This window comes from Monopterus albus, unplaced genomic scaffold, assembly GCF_001952655.1.
Source record: "Monopterus albus unplaced genomic scaffold, M_albus_1.0 scaffold104.1, whole genome shotgun sequence".
Taxonomy (NCBI): domain Eukaryota; kingdom Metazoa; phylum Chordata; class Actinopteri; order Synbranchiformes; family Synbranchidae; genus Monopterus; species Monopterus albus.
Window position 1 is genome coordinate 258,062 of NW_018127984.1, and position 22,433 is coordinate 280,494.

A 22,433-nucleotide genomic window follows, 5' to 3' on the forward strand; every position below is an offset into this window, starting at 1 on the left:
GGGGTTCTGCTTCACTGCCTGTGTAAATGGGGCATCCATGCCAATATCAGAAATCAGCTTCAGAATGACACATTTTTACAAGAACAGCAACAACAACTAACTCTTACGTTTATGTATAATAAATGTAAGAGGCACTGATTTGACTAGGCTGATCTCCTCAGGCAAGTCACAACTCAAAGTGTGCGTTTCTATAAAAATGCACACGGTCTCTGTCGGTCACACAGCCACTATTAGGTATTCTGTTGCTCACCTCCTTCTTGGTGTCAATCTCAAAGTCACTGTCGCTGCCAGGGTCTCCTTGCTCCACCTCATCATTACTGCAAGGGAAAAAAGGCACTAAACACACCCAGCTTTGTCTCCATTCAGCCACCAGGGAATAAATGATGTCTGATTTTAACATTTTGAAAGAGAGTCAGTTATAGTCATGAAACTTGTGTTTCCCCAGGATGACACGCTTATCAAGTGTCATTTAACAAAGAGTTTTATAGATGTCAGGACTCAAGTGAGTCGCTTCTGGGAACTTAATGTTTCCTTCTTCCTCTGTCTCTATCCCCCATTTCTGTCTCCTGGTTCCTCTGTTCTCTCCCATGGGGAGAACATTAAAGTTTGTTGGTCTCTCATACCTATCATCTTTCTCTCTCTTGCTGACCAGCCTCCGGGCCTGTCGGTCCATGACTGAGGTCCTGGTCCTGGTCTTCTTCCAGCTGTAGTAGTACTTCACCAAGCTGGAGATCAGCTTGTCTGGAAGCTACTCTCAAACACAGACATCATTAATGTGAGTATTAAATATTGAAAAATGTTTTTGAAAATGACAGTAACTGCTGTACTAAACAAACTGTAGAGTCGTGTGAGTTCTGTTCCCAGTCTCTCACCATCTGTTGGATGCGGTGGAAGCTCTTGCCGTGGAAGCTGAAGGCCTGTTCGAACAACACTTTATCCTCGACCGTCCACTCGTCTGGGAAAGGGGTGAAGTTGGCGAGGTCGGCCAGTGAGCGCTCCACGTCGTGTTTGTGCCACAGCAACATGCCCAGAGCCTGGAGGAAGAGAGAGGACATAGGCCGGGCCAGGGACCGCAGGAATGTAGTGAGTCAGAAGAGGTGAAAGAGACACAAAGACAGGAGGAGTAAAAAGTTCCACTGCTGTGAAGCAAAGAGGGAGAAAACGAGGCTATACCTTATTAATAAACAACTATCTGTGCAGCTTAACTGAAGTTTTTAACATAAAATATCCTGTTTCATGATGTGTAAAAACTGAAATGATCCTTTGTAGAAAAGGAATTCACCTGCTCCATGTTGTAGCCATGTTTCTCTTTAGCCATCAGAATGTACTCGTCCACTAGAATAACAAGAGAGAACAGTGGGTTTAAAATGTAGGAAGAGAAGGAGAAATGAAATGGTAAAAAGAGGTGAAAGGCCAAGAGCATGTGTGTGTGCTGGTTAGAGCAGGACAACCAGGGAGAGATGGTGAACCAAAATGGGGAGGTGGAGAAAATACAATTTAGATATTTAAGGAAAGGAATATAAAGAGGGGGAGAGAAGAAAGATGGAAGAGAAGAGAGAGAGCACTTAAACAGACTGAATGAATGTCAGTCATCATCTAGCAACTAAACTGAAGTGGTAGTGAAGGTGTGTGTGTGTGTATATGTGGTGCTTACACATAGCATCAGAAAGCTGGCTGTTGGGACACCACACCAACATACTCCTCTGGTCCTTCTCTATGTAACGGGCTGGACTGTCTGGAAATAAAAAGAGAACCAGACACTAGATCCATATATGGAGGTTACACATACAGTGTTTCCCATACATTATTGTAGTGGGCTGCCACAATATCAGCATTGAACGCTACATATTGATTTAAAACGGGTTAATTAAATCTTATGTCAATGTACTGCTGTGTGTAACATGCATTTGCTTAGTCCCTCTGTGCCCCTATTTCTCTCTCTCACACACAAACATATGATGACAGACCATGTGCGAACAGCTCCTCATCTCCATGTTTGTTCATTTCACACAACGTTGTCAATTGCAGAGATCCAACTCTTCTAATACATCACTGGCAAGTTCCAAAGGCTGGCTAAAGTAATGTTAGAATACAGCTGTTGCTGAGACCAGCTAGTACAGGTGGGGCAGGTCATATGACCAGTACGACAGTGCTGAGGTAGCCTGCTATAGTATTACTATATTTAATTTAAACCAAAAAAATATTAAAGTGTGACTCCCAACCCCGAGCTACCACAGTTAAAATCTAATTCTGTGGGAAACACTGCACATATATTTGAACACCTCTTTCACTCCGTCACATCATTTCTCCTTGCCTTCCTCCATCTCTTAAGGTCTTTCATATCCTGATGTCTCTCTCCCTGAATGCTGATTTACTACAACCTCCATTAACTTTGATGCTTCCCCCCCTCCCTTTGTGTTTTCAACTGTCTAGACTCCATCTTTGACTCACTCTTCATTAGGAAGAAATACAAGGTGGAGACAGTGATGTGTCAGTCACTTAACTCTTCTGGGGATTCAACACCTGTACACTGCCAAATTCTGGATGTTCAAGTAGAGGTATCCAGCTACTTTACATCTACTACTCATAGAACGAATCATGCTGTTTCACTAAGCACAACTTCAGAATATTTTCCTCCTTCATGAAATTATAAAAAGCTAAAAGGCCAAAGTAGCTTTATTCTGATTCTATACAGTTAGACTGTTCTGAAACAGCTGAAAAAATTATTTCAGGGCCACTTGTGTTTGAAGGGTTTGAATATGGCAGTGCTAATCCCTTTATCTATTAAACAAAGACTTGACACCCACCCCAGAGAAACCCTTCATGGCGCTGTGTGACAATACTAATCATTTAACACATCCTCTAACTTGGAAGACGTCAACTTCACCTGATTAATTTAAGGCCTTTCAACAATCCACAGGTACCTTCAACATCTGTGTAAACCTATCAATCCATGTTCTGCGGAGGAAGCATCATCCTTGTGTTAGCTGCCACTATTTTTGCATTTCCCATTACTGCACAAGGATATAGCTACAGCAACACAGGCAAGTGTCTCCATCTTCCCACCTGATTCTGTGCTGCTTGAGTGGCTGAATAACAAACTATTTTACATTATGACCAAGACACAGATGACTGAACCCAATATAAGCTGTGCAAACTGTATGATTTAAATTTAAGCAGAGTAAAACATCTGGAAGGAAACTTTATATGAACTGTTTTGGTTTACCAGCAACTGAAGAAAGAGAAACACACTTTTAAATATTTTTGCCTTGTTTTCTTCCCTTCTCCTGTATTTCAACAGAACCACTTGTCATTTCTTTCACTATCTGCATTCCCCTCCCAACTCCATTTCAATGTCCTCCATACTTCTCTTCACCTCTAGGTCTCCTTCTTAGCCCTGATTTCCTTCTCCTCTCTACTTATCTTACTTTTCCTTCTTAGTCACCTCCCTCTCAGGATGTCCTCTGTGGCAACTTACCTGGTTTGAACTCAGGGATCTGCGCCTGGTAGTCTCCACCCACCCTGATCATGCTGTCTGGAGAGAGACATATGCTGAACATAAGTTTCTACAATATTTCCTATGGAGACAAAGGGTGATAAAGAGAAGCTAATGGGAGACAGGTATTCCTGTAACAAAGCTTCTGCTAAGTTACAGGTTTACCTGTTACAGATAACACAAATAAACAATTGAGAATAATCAGCATTTTCTGTTTTGTTGATGTCATCTGCAAGGCTTTGTGCATGCATCATGTTAGAATAGAAAACCCAGATGTTAAGTTGCTAAATCATACTTAGCCAGAGAATGTAACTTGGCAATAGTGGACTATGCAGGAGCCGTATCAAGCTGTATCAGCTTGATACGGCTCCTGTAAAGTACACAGTGCAATAACATTGGTTTCTACAAGGCAGGAGCATGGGGCACCTCAAAAAGTCAGTCCCAACAGCAAACTGATTATCAGTGGTATGTATCACAAAGATCATTTCTGAATATGCTAGAGACACATTACAACCAAGGTGGATCATGGCTAGAGGTAGCTAAATGGTTAGCCTTGCCCAAAACACTGTGCAAACAATCCTTATGTAAAGTTGTCAGTCATCAAGTCTTTGAATTTCTAGTTGTTTTAGAAGATGAAGAATTCTCTGTCATTTAATTGTTCTACTTATTTGAGTTTTTAAACTGTTTGGTTCAGACCACAATAGCAGGATGTTTTTGGGTTCTAACACAGCTTAATTGCTTCAAACTTGTCTCTTTATACAAGAGTGATTAAAATATAGAAATAGCATATATCGTGATATATCACGATATATGATATATTTATCATGATAACATTTTCATCCATAGAGTATCAAGCAAAAGGAACCCAAACAGATGGAGGGGAAGAAAGACAGAAGTGCAGACGTTAATTAGTGCTGTCGTGAAGCCAGCAAGAGACAGAAGAGATGGAGAGAGGGTGAATATGGAGTGAAGAGAAACTATGAGAGAGGCAGACAGAGAAAGAGACTGATTACTGTTTCCTCAGGGACAGAAGACAGGAAGGGAGGAGAGGAGGATGACAAGCTGGAGGAGATGGTAAGAAATGAATGGATGGAGCTAACAAAGGGAACCACAAAAAAGAAAAAACTGGAAGGAAAGGAGGAGGCAGGGTAGGAGATGCTGGCTGCAAAGAGCTGAGAGAAAAAGGAGACAAAGTGATGGAGAAGATGGGAAGATGACTGGAACATTGAAGAAGGATGGAAGAGGTGGAGATGAGGATAAAAGTGGTGGGTGCAATAATCTCAACAGTGAAGTGCCTTTTAAACAGTCCCTCAGTATTCCAGATATACTGCTGTGTTTGATCTAAAAATGCATCCTTGAGAGAGTTGTAAAATGAAAGATCAACAGCAAGTCAGCAGGTGAAGGAGAGAATGAAGGAAGGACAGATGCATGTCGGCAGAGATTGACTAGGATGGAAAAGTGTGGGAAGGGGGGGAGGAAGAGCGAAAGAGAGGACAACAGAGGAGAGCAGTGTGCAGGGAGTAAAGAAGCACTGCAGCAATTCAGTGAATGCAACTGGAGCAGCTGTCTACAGATGTCTGTATGTGTCTAATCAGACTAGAATAGCGACCCTGGACTTTAACTGTCTAAATCAACCTCTTAGCCAGAGAATGTAGAAGTCTGTAGATTATATTTCATTTTAACATCTGTCTGTGTGTGTGTCTCTACCGTGAGCATGCTCTTCATCGCTGCTCTCCTCCTCAGAGTGTGGTTGGCTGTTGCCATTGGTTACGGTCTTGGCTCTGCTCCTGGACAGGACCCCGGCCCCTGAGCGCTCCATCACTGGGGGCATATCTGAAAACACACACACACAAAAGCCTAAATATACAATGTCACAACTTACACCACAATTCAACAATATTTCTGTCTAAAGTGTGATTCAATCTTCCATAAAACCATTAGTCTTTAATTAGTCTTAAGTTGGAAAGTTGGCTGCAATTTGTTTTCATTTCAAACCCTATAAAACCTAATTCACTCTTGTAAAGTATAACAGCACCTTGGAATCGTTCCCATCATTTCCCTCTGTATGAGAACCCATTCACACTCAACAACTCTCTGTTATGTCTCCCTGACCTTCATCATTACTCGGCAGCTCCCAGCGTCACCTTCTAACTAAATACCTCTAATGAAAATGACCTCCCACTGTAGAGAAATGAGATGCTTCCCTCTATTTGTTGGCAAAAGCATATCTGTTAATAATTGCTAGATTCAGGCTCAATGTTAGGTTCTGATCTTCTTCCACTAAGTACTGACCTCAAGAGCACATCCACAGGCTGTCACGACAGAAAACTAATCTGCATCAGTTTTCATAATCAGTTAGGGATGGGCCAACATCAGCAGCCTGCTGCGACTGAAACAATGCACCTCACAGCCCAAACAATTAATTATATAATAATGATGTTGAAAAAACTTTATTGTGGCTCGATCACATCAGGGCCAATAAATGATCAGTCTAATAAAGCTTTTTCTCCTAAAGAAGAAAAAGAGGGCCTTTAGATCAGGAGACAAGGATTAGCTGAGGGCTGTACAGAAGGAGTTGAGGAGGAAGATACAGGAGGGGAAGGCCAGCTACAGGAGGAGGATGGAAGAACAACTGTAGCAGAACATCAGAGTCTGGAAAGGCCTTAAAACCATTACAGGCCACAAGAAGTCCGACTACCAGGCTGGTGGGGACCAGAAGCAGGTGAATGATTTCAATCTGTTTTTTAGTAGATTTGATCAACCAGCTGCCTCTACTTCTGCACAGATATCCCTGCTGCAACACCCCTCCTCTGCATTCTCCGTGTACTTGCTCTGCCCTCTCTCCCACATCCACCTCCCACCAGCTACCCTACAAACAACCCAACCCCCAACCATACACCCCAGCACTCCACTCCCCTGCTCCAGTTTGTCCCTTACTACAAACCAGGTGACAAATGAGCTCAGGACGATCAAGGAAAGGAAGGCTGCAGGTCCAGATGGAATCAGCTCCAGCCTCCTGAGGTCCTGCACAGACCAGCTGTGTGGGATTGTTGGGCACATGTTCAACATGAGCCTGAGGCTAGGGAGAGTACCACAACTGTGGGAAAACATCCTGCATGGTATTAGTACCAAAGTCACAGCACCCAAAGGACCTCAGCAACTACAGGCTGGTGGCACTGATGTTGCACCTGATGAAGACACTGGAGAGACTGGTCCTTGCCTATCTCTGCCCTCTGGTGAGCTCATCTATGGATCCACTTCAGTTTGCCTACCAGCCTGGCATCAGAGTGGATGATTCTGTCAGGTACCTCCTACACAGAGCTCTTTCTCACCTGGGCAAGCCTGAGAGCACTGTGAGAATCATGTTCTTTGACTTCTCCAGTGCCTTCAACACCATACGGCTGGGGCTTCTGAGGGGACCAGCTGAAGCACATGGGGTGGAACACCATTTAACAAGCTGGATTCTGGACTACCTCACCAACCAGCCACAGTATGTGCGGGCACAAGACTGTTTGTCTGACATGGTAGTCTGCTGCACGAGGACCCCACAGGGAACTGTCCTGGCACCGTTCTTCTTCACCTTGTACACTGCAGACTTCAAATACAGCTAACTGAACTGTCACCTGCAAAAGTTCTGATGACTCTGCGATCTTTGGCCTCATGAGAGACAAAGATCACAGGGAGTACAGAGAACTGATCCAGGACTTTGTGGACTGGAGTCTGTGGAACTGCCTCCAGATCAGTGCAGGGAAGACCAAAGAACTGGTGGTGGATTTCTGACATTGAGGGAGTGGACTCTTCTAAGTACTTGGGTGTTCACCTCAACAATAAGATGGACTGGTCAAACAACACTGAGGCACTTTACAAGAAAGGCCTGACCAGGCTCGACCTGCTGAGGAAGCTCAAGTTGTTTGGAGTGCAGGGGACACTCCCAAGGACCTTCTTTAACACAGTAGTGGCATGAACTATCTTCAATGGAGTGGACTGCTGGAGTAGCAGCATCTCCACTGCAGACAGGAAGAGACAAGACAAACTGATTAAGAGGGCCAGCTCTGTCCTGGGGAGCCCCCTCGACCCAGTGCAGGTGATGGGAGACAGGAAGATGTTGGCCAATCTAACATACCTGCTTGACGCCCACCCCATGCATGAGACTCTGACAGCACTGGGCACTGACCTTGGGCTTCAGAAACCAGCAACAGCTCTTCTTCACTTTCACTGTTATGACCTTTCTGTTATTTTGCAGACCAAACTAAACAATTAACTTATTTCAGAAGATAAAAAAATAGGTCCTTATGAGACTAATTTGATATCAGTTCAGAGTATGACATTCAACAGTAGTATAAACAGTAGCAGAATAACTTTTTGAACTATAAAAATGTAATTAAATTTAATCTGCAACAACTTTACGCAATTATTTAACCAAAAATGCTAAAATGTTCTAGTTCTAGCCTCTCAAGTGTGAATATTTCAGTTTTTCATAGTCATCTATGACAGCAAATGGAATATCTTTAGGTTCTTGACTATTGTTTGGACAAAACAAGCTGTCTGAACATGTTAAATTTGGCTATAGGGAAATTATATTAGATATGTTTCACTATTTTCTTACATTTATTAATAAGGAAATTAACCATTAGATTAATCAGTAATGAAAACAATCACTGCTTACAGGTTTTAACGTTATTGTGAAAAGACAAAAGTTATTTTGCCCAGGTTTGACTTCATAATGAATATATCTATGAATATTCAATTTCACAAAATTTTCACACAAATATGATGTCTTATTTTTCGCCTGACATCATTTCTAGTCTCCAGTATGAACATCTATGCATGGCAAAAATAGTCACACCCTACAACACACACTTATAAATGAACATAGTGTGTGCCTCTTCATACATGCCAAGAAAATTCAGTAACTTGAGCCTTAAAACGTGCCAAACCCTTACAGACACGCAAGCAAAGTGCACTTAACGACTGACAAAAGGCAGCATGTGGAAAGACAACGTGGAAAAACCCCAGTGCAGAGGATAACGGGAGAGCTCCTTCTTGGAGATGCATCTCATTCAAGTCTTACCCACAGTCAGTGCTGTATTATTACGTGGCCAAGCCTCGTTTTCTTTCCCTGTATCTCGGCACTAGTACAAAAGACTGTCCTGTCTGCTCCGGACACTGCTCCACACGGTGGAAATCAGCAGTTATTAGTAGTCCTGCTACAGTCTTTACAGTCCGACACATTAAAACACTTCAACCAAACTCAGCAGACAATACAAGTGTCTGCGACTCTCTGGGGGTCTTTGTTTGTCGCTGCTCCCGGTGGCCCCCATAACTACAACAGCTGTCCCCTCTTACTCGACTCAAAACTCACTTCATCCACACCTAGACGCGACTCTGTCAATTTAAGCATATCCCGATCCACGGAAGTTTGGGAAATCGCTGAAGCACCAGCTACAAAGGATGAGAAGCTGTATAATCCCGCCTCGGTTCACTTTCAGGGAGAGTTTGACTGTAGTAGCCTCGGACACTGCGACAGTAGCCTCGATCCCAGTCGGACTGAGCAACTCTTAGGAGCTATACGAGATAAACCGACCACGTAGGGTCTCTGTTTTAACAAGAAATGGTCAACCGCTCACTTTCACAACGTCTGACCAGCATGCGGTGTTTGTTACAATATCTGGACATCAAACACGAGTGTCCGTGTGGTAACACAATAACAACGCATACTACAGTACAGTCATGGTTGATAAAGTTGTTTTCTACACCATACGTGATGCAGCCCTCCTTTTTGATGCAGCATTTTTGGCAGATGCTGACATAACGTTGAAAATAATGGTCATCATATTAATGTGCTCATGGGTGTCAGGAGCACCCCCAGAGAGACCCTATTTGGTAAACCAAACACTATAACAACTCCCTTTTAAGTATCGTTTTATATTTGGATAGATCTTGGGTTTCTATAAATAAGTTCATTATAAAATCTCACCAAAAGTGAGGTGATGGAGTCGCACCAGGTGCTTCATCTGAGCTATATTTGCGGGCTAAACCAATACTTTTACAGTTTTCCTGGGCAGCCAATCGTGCCGTGTGTCACACTTTGAAGCCCTTTTGTTTTCCCCACGCTTACGCTGCTGTTACTACTCCTACTGCCTGCTGCTGCTGGCACTGAGTTAAAAAAAAAACTCGCTCTGTGGGTTATAATAAGTCACCTTAGTGGTCTGTTTCGGGACAATGAGCCAGAAACGGCCACGCTTGGGACGGCTGAAGTCTTTTCTAAGGGCGGAACATTAACAACCAGGCAGCATCTCCCCCCTTATTAAAGTGCAATCTTAAGTCAAACCTAGTTAGTCGTTGGGATGCTAACGTTAGCCAGTTAGCTTGCGGCTAGTACCCTCGCGTTACATTAGTAACGTCAGTAGTTGGAAGTCGAGAGATAATAGTCACACTGTACCTGTATTCCGTTTCTCGCCGCTTTCCCACACTCAAAACTTATCTGCTCCTCTGTCCGCAGTTAGAGTCCTCTTCGAAGTCTTAAAAGATAACTACTACACCTAAAATCTCTAAATTCGTGCCTAATTGATGATCACAGTCAGCACAATGAAGTGAACTGCATGGATAGATAGAAGCAGCCGTTAGAGTGTGCCGGGGAGACGGACAACACCCGGACAAAAGTGAGGTGGACATCCGCCCCGATACATTCGCCTCTCCCAGCCAGCCTTTTGGATTGACAAAAAGTAGTTCAGTAAAACTATTAAGTGTGGCCTACTCCTCAAACTGCAAATTTGTTGCTAAACATTCCATTCACACTGCTTTTTGTCAGCATGTCGTGATGAAAATATTTGATAAAAATAACAAACAGCCTTTAAAGATGCCCGCTAATTCACACTATGGTCATTATCCGCAGTTAATCTTGTTTAAATGTCAGGGGAAATACGATGGGTGTTTAACTGCAGAATCGGTAGCTGTTACTCTTAATCTGCCGTTTGACAAAATCCCATAAATTAGGGACTACTTGCCAGTGTGTCGGCGGAGGGATTCGTCAACTGTGCATTTCTGTGCTGAGACAGGCTGTCCAGACTTGTACTGATGTATGCATGGCAGAGGAAAGGGCAGGAGAGTAGGGTACAACTGAGCAGCGGGTGTGTGTATGCGAGCGGGTGCACGTGACTTTGTGCACGAACCGACAGTGACTCAGATAAATAGCCTCAGTGTACTTTATTGTAAAAATATGGAACACAACCATTCAAATAGTTCTCCCTTGTGTGTGCATATGTGTGTGAGTGCACAGGTGGGTGCGAATGTGTGTGAGCAGCAGAGATGTTTCAGCGCTAGCTGTAGCAGGATTTCTCACACCTGATGCTGCCAATAAACACAATAAGACACAGAGAACCTGATGTTAGCTTCACAAGTGCCTGCTGCTGACATGTAACAGCCTGCTACATACTGCTCCTGCTTTTTCTCCCTAGACTTTCTCTTTAGCATTACCAACCTCCTCCTCGTTTTCCCCACCTCCTCTTCATCATCCCAGTTCTGTCATATATCCCATTGTATCTCCATCTCCTCTGTGATCTCTCTTGTTTGTCATCCACCTTTTTCTTCCCACACTCCTGCTTCCTCTTCCTGTACTTCTTTTTTATCTCCTCTCTGCTCCTTCACTTTCTCCCTATCCCCCCTCCCTCTTCCCCCTTCCTCCCACCCCTTCAATATCTGCCCTAATTCTCCTCCTCCTCCACCCTTTCTCCTCTTTCTCCTGCCTGATTTTTTTTTGTTTCTCCTTCTTCGTGTCTTTTTCTCCTCCTGCCTCCCTCCTCTCTCCCCTCCATTTCCTTTGCCTCCTCAGCTTCCCTCCACTCGTTAGTAATTCTCCCCCTCCCTCCTCTGCTTTTCCACCCCCCACGTGCTGTCTTCAACCATGACTCCTCCAGTGTCTTTCCTGCCTCTCTCCCCTCCTTCCTCCTCTTCATATCCTTCCTCATCTCCTCCTCTTCCTCCTTCCTGTTTCTCTCTCTCTCATGTTGCTTTCAGTTTCAACAGTGTGTGCCTATGTGCAAAATTCTTACCTTCCCCTCCCCCCACCCTCCCCATAAGGTGACACAGTAAAGCAGCCCTCAAGCACCCCCTCTTCTCCTCTCCTCTTCCTCACCCTTCTTCTTCCTCCCTCTCCAGTCCCATTTTCACCCCTGCCACCTCCTCCCCTCCTCTCATTAGTCAGTGTCCATGACTAATCACCATTCCAGTCTCTCCTCTCGCTCAGTCCTCCAGTCCCTCACACATCCTTACTAACGAACAACTGCTACATCCCTCCTCTCTTCCCCCATCACCTCTCAGCTCTCTCCTTTCATCCTCCCCCTCCCTCTTTCTCTCTCTGTTCTCCCTTCTACTCTCCTCCTCCTCTTCTTCATTCGTCACTACATCTCTCTCTCACCCTTCCCTTCCTTCTTTTTCTTGCTCAGTTTCTCTTTGGTCTTTCAGAACTGTGTCCCTCCCACTCTTGTTTCCACTTCTTCTCTCACCCCATGCCCCTCCTTCCTTCTCTTTCCACCCTGACTCCCATCCCTCCATCAATCCTTCCTGTGAAGTCTGACTTTTTCTGTTATCTCAGGAAAGCACATGAGTCTTGAATCAGGTGTGATAGAATGAACTCTTCCTGCTCTATGGATTAAGGCATCATCATGTCCCGGTCTTTTTGTTTCCTTCTCTCACTGTATTGCAATACTACCATTAATATAAGTACAGTGAAATAACACCATTTGCTTCTGGCAGCTCATGATTTTATGATTTCTTGTGTATTTTTTGTCAAGACATTGTCATTGATGTTGCACCATCTGACGCATGACTCGTACATACTTTAAAACATTAGACATGATATATAGCTGCTTGCTGCAGTATTGCACAGTGGTGTGTATAGTGTTCCAGTTCCATAATGTGCACACTATTTCCAAACACATTTGAGTCAGTAGAGTGTTCACACCGGTAAAGTAACAATAAAGAAAAGAAAAAAAGATTCTTACACATGCACACTATCTTCCCACAATGCTTTGCTCATAGGAAACGAAGAAGCTGATGGTGGTTAAACAGCAATGTGAAGACCCTAGAAAACAACATCAACAAAAAAAAAGGTCGGTGCTGCATACAATTAATAGCTGATGAAGACTTGGCTTGTGCTTCTTCACCAGTATAAGGAAGCTGTAAGGCCAATCTTGTGGATTCCATATAGTTTGAATATAATCAGCCATAACCTACTTACAGTCATTGCACAGATATAGATGTACAACTACAGAAAACAGCAACAGACATTTTCAGGTCAAATGCAGATATCCTGCACAGTGATTCGTCACCGTGGAACAGAGCCCGTGGACGCCCAGTCTGTCTGGTGTAATTCTGTGCTGTGAGCCTCGCTGTGTGGAGACAGGCCTCGTCCCTGTCCACTATTCTCCTGTGGTCCTTTCCACACTGCATCTGTTGAGTCCCCATCTCATCCTCTTCCCTCCTCCCTCCCTCTCCTCCCTAATGCCTTCCGTCTCATTTACCTCCCTCCGTCCTCGTCATTCTCCTCCATCCTCCTCATCGTCAGCCTCTCCAGTCTCTTTATTATCATTGCTCTTTCCTCTTCATCTCCTCCCTCTTTGCCATTTCTTTTTTGGTCTGCATTGCTGAGCTAAAGAGTGGGATATGTGTGTATGCATGTATACCAGTAGATGTGTGGGTGGCGGTGGGGGGGGCAGCTTGAATTTCATTATCCAGGCCTTTGAACAAACGCACACTAGAAGTCTCATATACTTAAATATTTACAAAGAGACAGGAAGAAACTGTAAGTAGAAAGACAAAGAGTTGTATCTCTGCTGCACAGTGTTGGTTTTTGCCATGTCTCAGCTGAATGCAAAAACTGAGACAGAGAGACTCACACAATGAGCAGCAGGCCTCTGGATCAAGTCTACATGGGCCTCATCGCGCCCCCTACTGACACATAAAATAAATAGTTTTTCTACTGACAGCAGAGAGACAGATTCCCTGAAGACAAAAGACTGTGGGCGGGGTTTAGCGACTGGGCCATCTGTGTGATGGGGAGGGCTGATGTGTGTGTGTGTGTGTGTGTGTGTGAGAGAGAGAGAGAGAGAAAGAGAGAGACTCCCCCCTGTACAAGGCCTTTATTGGCATTATGAAAAGTGGATAGTATTGTGATGGTGGCCAGCTCATATCCCACAAACTCTCAGTCATAGTCAGTGATCTAGTGAGTAATAATGAACCCCCTTGTTTTGGAGTCCTACAGACTTCACCGCTCTGTGTCAAAATAACATTAGTAACTACAAAATCAACCATTTTGTCCCTTTTTTCTTTTGCTCTGCCCTTCATGCCATAAAACCCAATATGATCAGCTCTTGGTGTCTTTTTGTTTCCTTCTCTCACTGTGTACTCCTGTAAATATGGGCCTTTAGTATGACTTTGATATTGCATTGATTTGTATATTTGCAGTTAGTTTTCATCAGGTTTATGCTTGTGGAAAAACACACAGCTCCAGCTTTTCTTTTGCAGAGTGCTGGAAGATACCATGGTCTGTTTTATGCTTCACCAGCCAATTACCATTTGTTTGTAGGAACTGGTGTCAAGGATAAAATATTAGTCAGTATAAAAACTGCGGCAGTAAAAAGTAGAATACAAGTCTATGTTCTATATGTATATATAATTTATCCTGAATACTTAATTGCAGGTATGGAAGAAATGCTGCAATGTAAATTGAACGATTTCTCGCTCAGCGTCTCCACCTAGTGGTCATTATTTCTAATTGCTTCTCAAATCATGTAGCGCCACAGGCTGATTTCATCCGCTGAGTTGGGTCCCTCTCTGAACATGAATGAAACATCTGAAACTATTTCACATTTGAAAGTTTTATTATACTAAATTGGATCTGTAGGAACCTTGCATGCTGCTTCCACAAAGTCACAACACTGCAGCATTTTTACTAAATTATTGTAGGGGTTGTGGCTCAGGAAGTAGAGCAGTTGTCCTCTAACTGGAAGGTCAGTGGTTTGATTCCCATTCTCCACATGTCAAAGTATCTTTGGGCAAGACACTGAACCCCAGTTTGCTCTCGATGGCCAGGTCAGCACATTGTAGGGACAGTGCCACCACCGGCTGTGTGTGAGTTGCAGCAGATAAATTACAACTTGCAGACATCTATGCAACTCTGTACATGGCATACATATTTGCTGCTTGTACTGTAAATATAAGATTAAAAACATCAATGTGATAAGACTATAAAATAATTTTAAATATATGCTGTATGCTCACATTCTATCACCCCCAGTTTTAACATTCAAAAGTAGATAAAGTTGACTGTACATATGTTCTACAATGTGCAGAACATCAGTTAGCAATGATAGTGAAATAGGATTATAGAGGTAGCCTATAATAATATATAATAAAAATCTGTTGTGAGTAGGTTGTAATGGATTTCAAATTATTGCAATCATGTTAAACATTACTTGAAATTCTGTGCACTTCTCTTGGATATGATATCATTCTACACAATGTTACAGCTGTAAATGCCACTACACAACAACGCGAAGTGTGGCCGTGTTTCTTAACTTTATTTCACACTCCGAGGGTCTGTCATTACTTCCAAACACGGAAGCCAGACCTGCACCAAAGTACTGCTGCTTTTACTTGCAGTGGGAATAAAGAGTAACCAATGTATATCGTGGTAGCGTGGCCGAGCGGTCTAAGGCGCTGGATTAAGGCTCCAGTCTCTTCGGGGGCGTGGGTTCGAATCCCACCGCTGCCAATGTTATTTTCTTTTGGGACTATTTCTAACATAGGCTAGATATTTATTAATTTACATCAAATGGAAATAGTGAAGATCGGTATACTATTAATGCAGCACGACAGTGATATATCTGAGAATGAGTTGATATAGAGTTCCAGTAATAAAGAGGCTTTCAAAATATTTGGCATGTGATAATATTAAAGCAGGGACAGGCTTTGATTTTTAGCATATTACTGTTCAGTAATATAGCGGGGTGGCGGGGGCGTTACTACAAGTTGTACTGAACACATTGTTCTCATTGCCTGATTTTTCTAACAAACACATTGTACACAGAGATATGTGGGCACACATAATGTTTTTAGCCCACTAGATAAAGACGAACAATGGTAGCTGAATGGAATTAATGGGAGAAAATAGTGTTTGCATATTTAAGTAAATTTTTAAAAAGTACATTCTTCATGGTTTAATTTAAGAAGTCCGAGCTGAGGAGGAGCATGTGAACGCAGCATAGTTGGACTCAACGGAGAGCAGGGGAAAGAAAGGGACGAGGAAGGCGCTGTGTGATACAGCCTCACAATCTTGGCGCGAATCCGACTTAAAGAGGGATTAGACAGTTACATTTGCACAGACGTTTTGATCTAATTTGCGCCTAACCGCTGCTTCTCTCACAACGTCGGTCGGTGCTTTAGCCAGCTGGCCTCGTTAGCACGCTATCTATCACTGTCATATTAACTAATCTGGCCCCCTTTCCTCAGTCTGTAACGTTAATCACGACACTAATAGCCGCTACAGTAAAGCCTGGGGACAATAGAGGTATATTTCTCCAGGGGGATTGATAAGGCGCAGCTGCAAAATGGGGGTGAGTTTTATCTTTTCATTTCACTAAATGTCTCGGGATAGCGAGGTGGTGTGAAGAAAGGTGGATGTTTTGGACTCGTGAATGCGTGATGTGAGAAGAGAGAAAGAAAGAAGGAAGGAGGGAGGAAGGGTAGGAGGAGAGAGAACATGGTGGATGGATGTAGCTGAAGGCGTTGGTTGGCTCCGGGGCTTATTTGGCTGCGTTAGCCGTTTAACCACCTCCAGATAGCATTGTGATATTGCCCTTTGCTCACAAATTCCTTTGTATGGCATTTTCAGCAACAATACTGCATTGGCCCTGGCCCCGCGCACAGTTAACCTCTCCTAATGTGTGTTGTGACATTGTTAGCGTGCTAACCGTGTTAGCCACTTAGGAATGTCATAGTGATAAGACTATGGCTTTGCTAGCTGTTATTGCTAGTCACTTATGTCTGTGTACATTTTAAAAAACAAGCCATAGTGTAATGTCGTAGCCAACCTGGTTATAATAAACTCAGGCTTGCTGGATATGAACAGTGTACCTGTCAGCACCAGCCAGACCTGACAACATGCCTTAACTGAGTTTGTCTCTAACTTTAGCTAGGCTCTGCCAGCAGACTTGAGTTTGTCCTCCACTTTCAAGCCAGATAAACCAGTCCACGTGTTTCCAGTCCCAGCTCAGTCTGCAGCCTCTCTGTGCTTGGTACAGACTTAATACAGCTAAAGTTGGCACCTCAGTACATTCCTTCCCATTATTGTTGCCTAGTTTGTTCACGTCTGGATCTGATGCAAGAATTTAGCTAATTCCAGCTGGTTTAACTGTGAAGCATCAATGCACCATTTCTGTGCTGTAAACATGTCATGAAAATGTGATTAATATGTTCCAAATATACGTGATTTCCAAAGATGGGTATTGAAGTTTTTGGTGCATATTAAGTGCTATCTATACTAGCAGTACATGGCTGTTACTAATGGCCATTTTCCATTATTGACTTATCTACTTTCATTTAGTCTGTAAGAAGTCAGAAAATAAAATGCCCATAATAATTTCCCTGAGTCAAAGTTACCATTTGCAAATAACCTTCTTGTACTACTAACAATCCGAAACACAAAAATATTTAACTTGCAGTGATGGTGAAGGTGCTCACCTTTGGTATAAAATGCTGTGGAAAGTCTTGCTGAGCAATGTCATTTGTTGTTGTATACTGTATTTTATTTATTTATTTTTGACATTTTACGCAATGGAGATCTTTCTGTTACAAGTGTTGATAACTAGAGACAGATAATAATCAATGTTTATGATTGTGCACTGTGCTGGGTTATAGCAGCTGTTAGTGTGTTCTCTCTGCAGCAAGGCATATGTGCAGTTAATTTGTGTGAATTATGGCTGCACCATTGCAGATACTAGCATTAAGCATCAAGCCAGGAGCAGGATAAATTAGCATATCAGGGAATTTTTCCAGTACTGTAATCCCACACTGAGAGCAGTGATGCACATCTGCGGTATAAACACTCCTCTATCTTACACAGCAGTGATAAAAGCTGTTGATATGACTGTTCTGTTTGTGTGTCATTAAGTCTTTGTTTATCATGTCGATGTGTGTGATAACCTGCTGCTGCAAATGAGGTCTGCACACCTGGAAATGCACACAAACACCACAGGTACATGAGAATAAGGGCCTACAAATACATGGGTGAATTTAAACAAAAACACAACAACTAAATCCAGGTCCAGCTAATTATCTATACTTCTTTTAATGTCCCCCATTAAATTTAGCCTGAAACATGACTTTAAGGGCAGAGACACACCAAGCCAACATGAAAAAACTGGCACCGACAAAGAATGACTGCTGTGTCGCCACCTCACATCGCCTTTGTCTGAGCCAGTCGGGTTGAAAAGTGAACACACCACACAGACTACAGCCAAAGGCCAACTAGCATGTGCATTCTGTACCTGCGAAGGAAATAACTCCCCCCTACCGGCAGGTGGCGGTATCTGCATTCACCATTCAGAAAGAGAAAGAAGAAGAGCTGGACAGTGGAAATAGAAGTCTTGTTAACTGGCTCTTTATGCTTTGGGACCACAAATACCAATGTCTCGGATCACTTCAGCCAAAGACGCAATGAACAACAGTATCGTACATAACCAGAGCCAGTGAAAAGGGTCTGGTTTAATGTATCATGAAATGGAGAAGGGGATTGATTACATGACAGGAAAAGCAAAAAGATTCTCAATAAATTACAAGAATGGACTATGAGAGTGCTTTGTCTTTTGCTGGCTAACTGGGGGAGGTTTATGAGACCAGATTTATATTTTATGAAAATCTATACTTTTTTTTTTTATTGCGCAGACACAATTTTTTTTTTCTGTCAGTGAGTTATACCGTGTGCATGAGTACTGGAATAAGGAGCTGTGGGGAGTCAATTAAATATTTCTGACATGTATGTTCTGTTATATCCTCTCCCTCTTCCCATTTTTCCTTCTCCATTGTTACCCTTATCCTGTCTCCTTTCAATCTTCCTGTTTTGTCTACTCTATTTGTGAACCCACATCATCTTCTCTGTCCTGCATCGCACGTTGCATCTGTTCATTGCTTCCTTCATTTCTGTGTCCAGAGGAAGTCCAACAGAGCAAAGGAGAAGAAAGCCCGACGCCTGGAGGAGAGGGCGGCTATGGATGCCATCTGTGCCAAGGTGGACGCAGCCAATAAGGTAAGTGGATTGCAGAGAGGTAGCAGTCATAAACCTGGAGGATGTTCAAGGGAAAACTAGGAATGGATTTGGAGAACATTTATTTATTGTTGGTGGCTTCTTCACATCATCTCAGTGAAGAAACAGCTGTTAAGTGCTTCCACCACTTGGCTCTTTTTACATGTCGTTTCAAGTTTTCCAATGGATTCCAAAAAGCTGGGGATGCCCTTCTTGTCCTATGTGCACCTGTAATTGCTATTCACATGACAGGAAAAGACAAACACAGTGCCATATGCTTCTTTATGCATAATTTATCAGCATTATTAAATCCAAGCCAGCAGACAGCTCTTGCAGCTTGGAAGTGGAGGAGAACAAAGCTCACATTCCCCCCGAACACAGCTCTGAACTGACCGGATCGGTCCTGTTCCTGCTCTGTGTCACCTGGCCCCAAAATGGGGTGCTTTGCGTTCCATGCTGTTCTCTCCCCTGCCCATTTTTACTGTTGATGTGCATTCACTGCTTTACAAAACAGCAAAACACCAGATCCTGGTAGGTTCTCCATGGCCTTAAAATGGAAGAGAAGTATGCATGGATTGTTTTGAACAGGCCTCCTGGGTACGGGCCCCAGGGCCCAAGGTGTCAGAGGGCCACTAAGCAATGGCTTCTGTTTCAAATGACTCATTAAAAAGTAGGGATGTCCTGATTTTTCTTCTTCTTATGGGTCGAGTGTCTGCTGACTTAAAAGGCTGCAGAAATGTTTATTTGTATTTTATTCTTGTTCATTTTTGCCTTGAAAGAGTTGTACATTGCATACACAGGGCTACATTATTTAAAAGAGTACCCCATCACAGGTTTCCTTTTATGGTTTCCCAGTATTTTTTATACTATGCTACAAAATGTAGTATGATTTAAAATGAATCTTTAAATTTTAAGGCTGTTCTGTAATAACGTTTTTTTAAATGTGAGATGATGCCTATATCACTCTGGGACACAACACAAAAGTTTTTAAAGTTGTGTGTGAATATATGCTGTGAAATCAGTTGTTCTTTGGCCACAACAGAGTCTGGTGTTTGTCTCATTTTACTGGAGCCTACTGTATGTTTGGCCTGTTGCTTCACAGGCTGCCACTACTCTCCTGATCTCCCCCTAGGTAACAGGGCTCAGGAAGTCAACAGATGATTAAAACGGCGTGATATTGAGTTCCGATATATTGTCCCATCCCTGGTAAATAGGAGCGGGTGCTCAGTGTCTCATTCTGTCCTTGAAAAGGGAATTCTTAATCTCAGATTGTGTATATTCTCAGGACCAATGAAAAGATGACTGCGATTGTTTGTGGCAGATTAATGACAATAACATGAACATCCCTGTTTGTTTTCTGTCTGCGTGAGCCTCGTTTGTGCTGTTTAGGCTCTAGAGCTTGTAGCTGAGCCCGAGGGATGCTTCAGTTAGAAGTAAACTCACTTTCACTGCCTGTTTTTGGGGATTTACTATATTTCTAAGTAAAAGAAGAGTTTGATCTAAAAATTTAGAAGTATAAGTGTGCAACTCATTTTAATTAGCAAATGATTTGGCATGTTTTTTTTTCTTTTTAAACTGATTATTGTTTTGTCTGTAAAATTCAGAAACCAGTGAAATCACAACTGTTCAAAACTCAGACATTTATAAAGGCAACAAAAACCAGTGAATCCCCATGGTAGTAGTCTTTTTGCAGGGCTCGTTGCATTAAGACTTGATCCTGGGAGGAGAATAAAAAGAGACTGCTTATAATTTTGCTTGTGAAGCTAATTTTACTTCCTCCTCTCACAGCTAGATGACCCTCTGGCTGCCTTCCCAGCCTTCAAAAAGTACGACAGAAATGGGTATGCGCTGCTTTGTATGCCTACAAAGGACTTATTCACTATTTCATGAAATACATACTTGTTTCATTTGCTGCATGGAGGGGAGAGTTGCTCTGCTGGTGCTATTTCTTTGTCTCTCCCCCAGTCTGATACAGTGCACAGTCACACATACTGTTATTGTTCTTGACCCTGTGAACTTGTCCTCCTGTCCAGGCTGAACCTGCAGATAGAGTGTAAGAGAGTGACCTCGCTCAACCCGCTGTCTGTGGAGTGGGCCTTCGAACTCACCAGAGCCAACATGCAGTCACTGTAAGAAGTCTGTTCTGTCCTGTTCTTGCAGCTTGTACAGAGATGAATGGTAGATTACAGCTGCAAACAAGTGTAGGTGAGCCAGAAATTCCTTGCGTGTGGGAGAAATGGAAAGTGAAGCAATGACAGTAAGATCTGGATCAGAGCCTTTTAAAAATTTTTTTTTAATTTTTGGATTATGATTTTGACCATACATGCTGAGGCGAATGTGGAAAGCAGAGGTGATGCAGACAGATTTGGGATAAAGGCAGAGAAACTACTGCGATTGATCTCTTCTCACTATGCAACAACGTGAGCCGTGTTCAGTTTAGTTAACGACACCCAGTCAGTCGAAACTTCATTTAGAAAATGGGTGTATTGTGAGTGGCAAGAGCAGCCAGGCGACGTCTTTTTGCTGTGCCATAGGTACGAGCAGAGTGAGTGGGGGTGGAAAGAGAGGGAAAAGAGGGAGGAGATGAACGACGAGAGGGCGTGGTACCTGCTGGCTCGTGATGCCGACTCTGCCCCTGTGGCTTTCTCTCACTTCCGATTTGATGTGGAGTGTGGGGAGGAGGTTTTATACTGGTAAGGATGCATGAGTCTGTTGATTTTAATAAAAGTTTATCACTAGTTTCTTTTTTTATTTTACCATTTTTATTTGAACCTGTTTTGACTCCCCAGCTATGAGGTGCAGTTAGAGAGCAGAGTGCGAAGGAAAGGCCTTGGCAAGTTCCTCATCCAGATACTACAGCTCATCGCTAACAGGTAAAAGCTACAGCAGCAATCGTGGCGGTTAGACTATGAAATCCAGACGCTTGGGGGCCTGACGGCAGTCAGAGACACATCACACTCTGGTTGGGTCAACAGTGACTCCCCATGTCGGCTTGGTACCATTTATACAGGACTGCGTGGTGGGAAATTGGTACAATAATCCCATTTTGAGCAGGAAGTGTAAAAGGGCCTAATATGTGTTACCTCCTGCTTTTAGTGTGTTTGTGTTTTTTTTTACTTGCAGTGTAAAGCATCTTTTATTGAAAAGCACTGTAGAAATAAAATATAATTATTGGTGGTGGCAGTAGAAGCAGTAGTAGCAATAGTACAATATGTCGTTAAAAAGGTCCACAAGTCATCTTGAAGGAAAATGCACATCCTTCACTCAAATGAAAAACTAAGGCAGATTTGTTTTTCTTTTCTGCTTCTGTCCAGTACACAGATGAAGAAAGTGATGTTGACAGTTTTTAAACACAACCACGGGGCTTACCAGTTCTTCAGAGAAGCTTTACAGTAAGTATAGTGGTTCTGCAAAGGGCCTGTATTTTATTGATTTGGTTTTGTTTTTTTAAGTTTTCATTTGAACTTCAATGGGCAGACGTTGTGAACAGGGTGGTCTAAGGTGAAAAAGCCTCTGGCCAGGTTTTACCAGGAGTTTCTTGGTGAACAACAAAAGCACATTCCCTTCGCCAAAGAAAAAAGGCGGTGGATAATTATGACTTGTTATCTGTGCTAATTATGAGATCAGGATCTTATA

General features: G+C 42.9%; 2 protein-coding genes and 1 non-coding gene across 3 annotated transcripts in view; 2 read left to right on the top strand and 1 right to left on the bottom strand.

Moving 5' to 3' along the window:
• Positions 1-11,105, bottom strand: part of rcor2 (REST corepressor 2) — a 16,778-nt gene extending 5,673 nt beyond the window's left edge. The window contains exons 1-8 of the mRNA XM_020610146.1: positions 10,977-11,105; positions 5,204-5,329; positions 3,479-3,535; positions 1,655-1,735; positions 1,283-1,335; positions 873-1,034; positions 624-748; positions 203-317 (exon numbers count right to left, since the gene is read on the bottom strand). Of these exons, the coding sequence (XP_020465802.1) occupies positions 203-317; positions 624-748; positions 873-1,034; positions 1,283-1,335; positions 1,655-1,735; positions 3,479-3,535; positions 5,204-5,329; positions 10,977-11,010 (753 nt within the window). The 5' untranslated portion in view covers positions 11,011-11,105. The remainder of the gene's footprint in view (positions 1-202; positions 318-623; positions 749-872; positions 1,035-1,282; positions 1,336-1,654; positions 1,736-3,478; positions 3,536-5,203; positions 5,330-10,976) is intronic.
• A 4,082-nt stretch (positions 11,106-15,187) lies between these two features.
• trnal-aag (transfer RNA leucine (anticodon AAG)) lies at positions 15,188-15,269 on the top strand. The gene has a single exon. It is a non-coding gene; the product is annotated as a tRNA-Leu (tRNA).
• Positions 15,270-15,582: 313 nt separating this feature from the next.
• naa40 (N-alpha-acetyltransferase 40, NatD catalytic subunit) overlaps positions 15,583-22,433 on the top strand; it is a 7,917-nt gene continuing 1,066 nt past the window's right edge. The window contains exons 1-7 of the mRNA XM_020610135.1: positions 15,583-16,110; positions 18,705-18,800; positions 20,586-20,638; positions 20,831-20,926; positions 21,332-21,490; positions 21,587-21,670; positions 22,112-22,189. Coding sequence (XP_020465791.1) covers positions 16,105-16,110; positions 18,705-18,800; positions 20,586-20,638; positions 20,831-20,926; positions 21,332-21,490; positions 21,587-21,670; positions 22,112-22,189 — 572 coding nt within the window. The 5' untranslated portion in view covers positions 15,583-16,104. The remainder of the gene's footprint in view (positions 16,111-18,704; positions 18,801-20,585; positions 20,639-20,830; positions 20,927-21,331; positions 21,491-21,586; positions 21,671-22,111; positions 22,190-22,433) is intronic.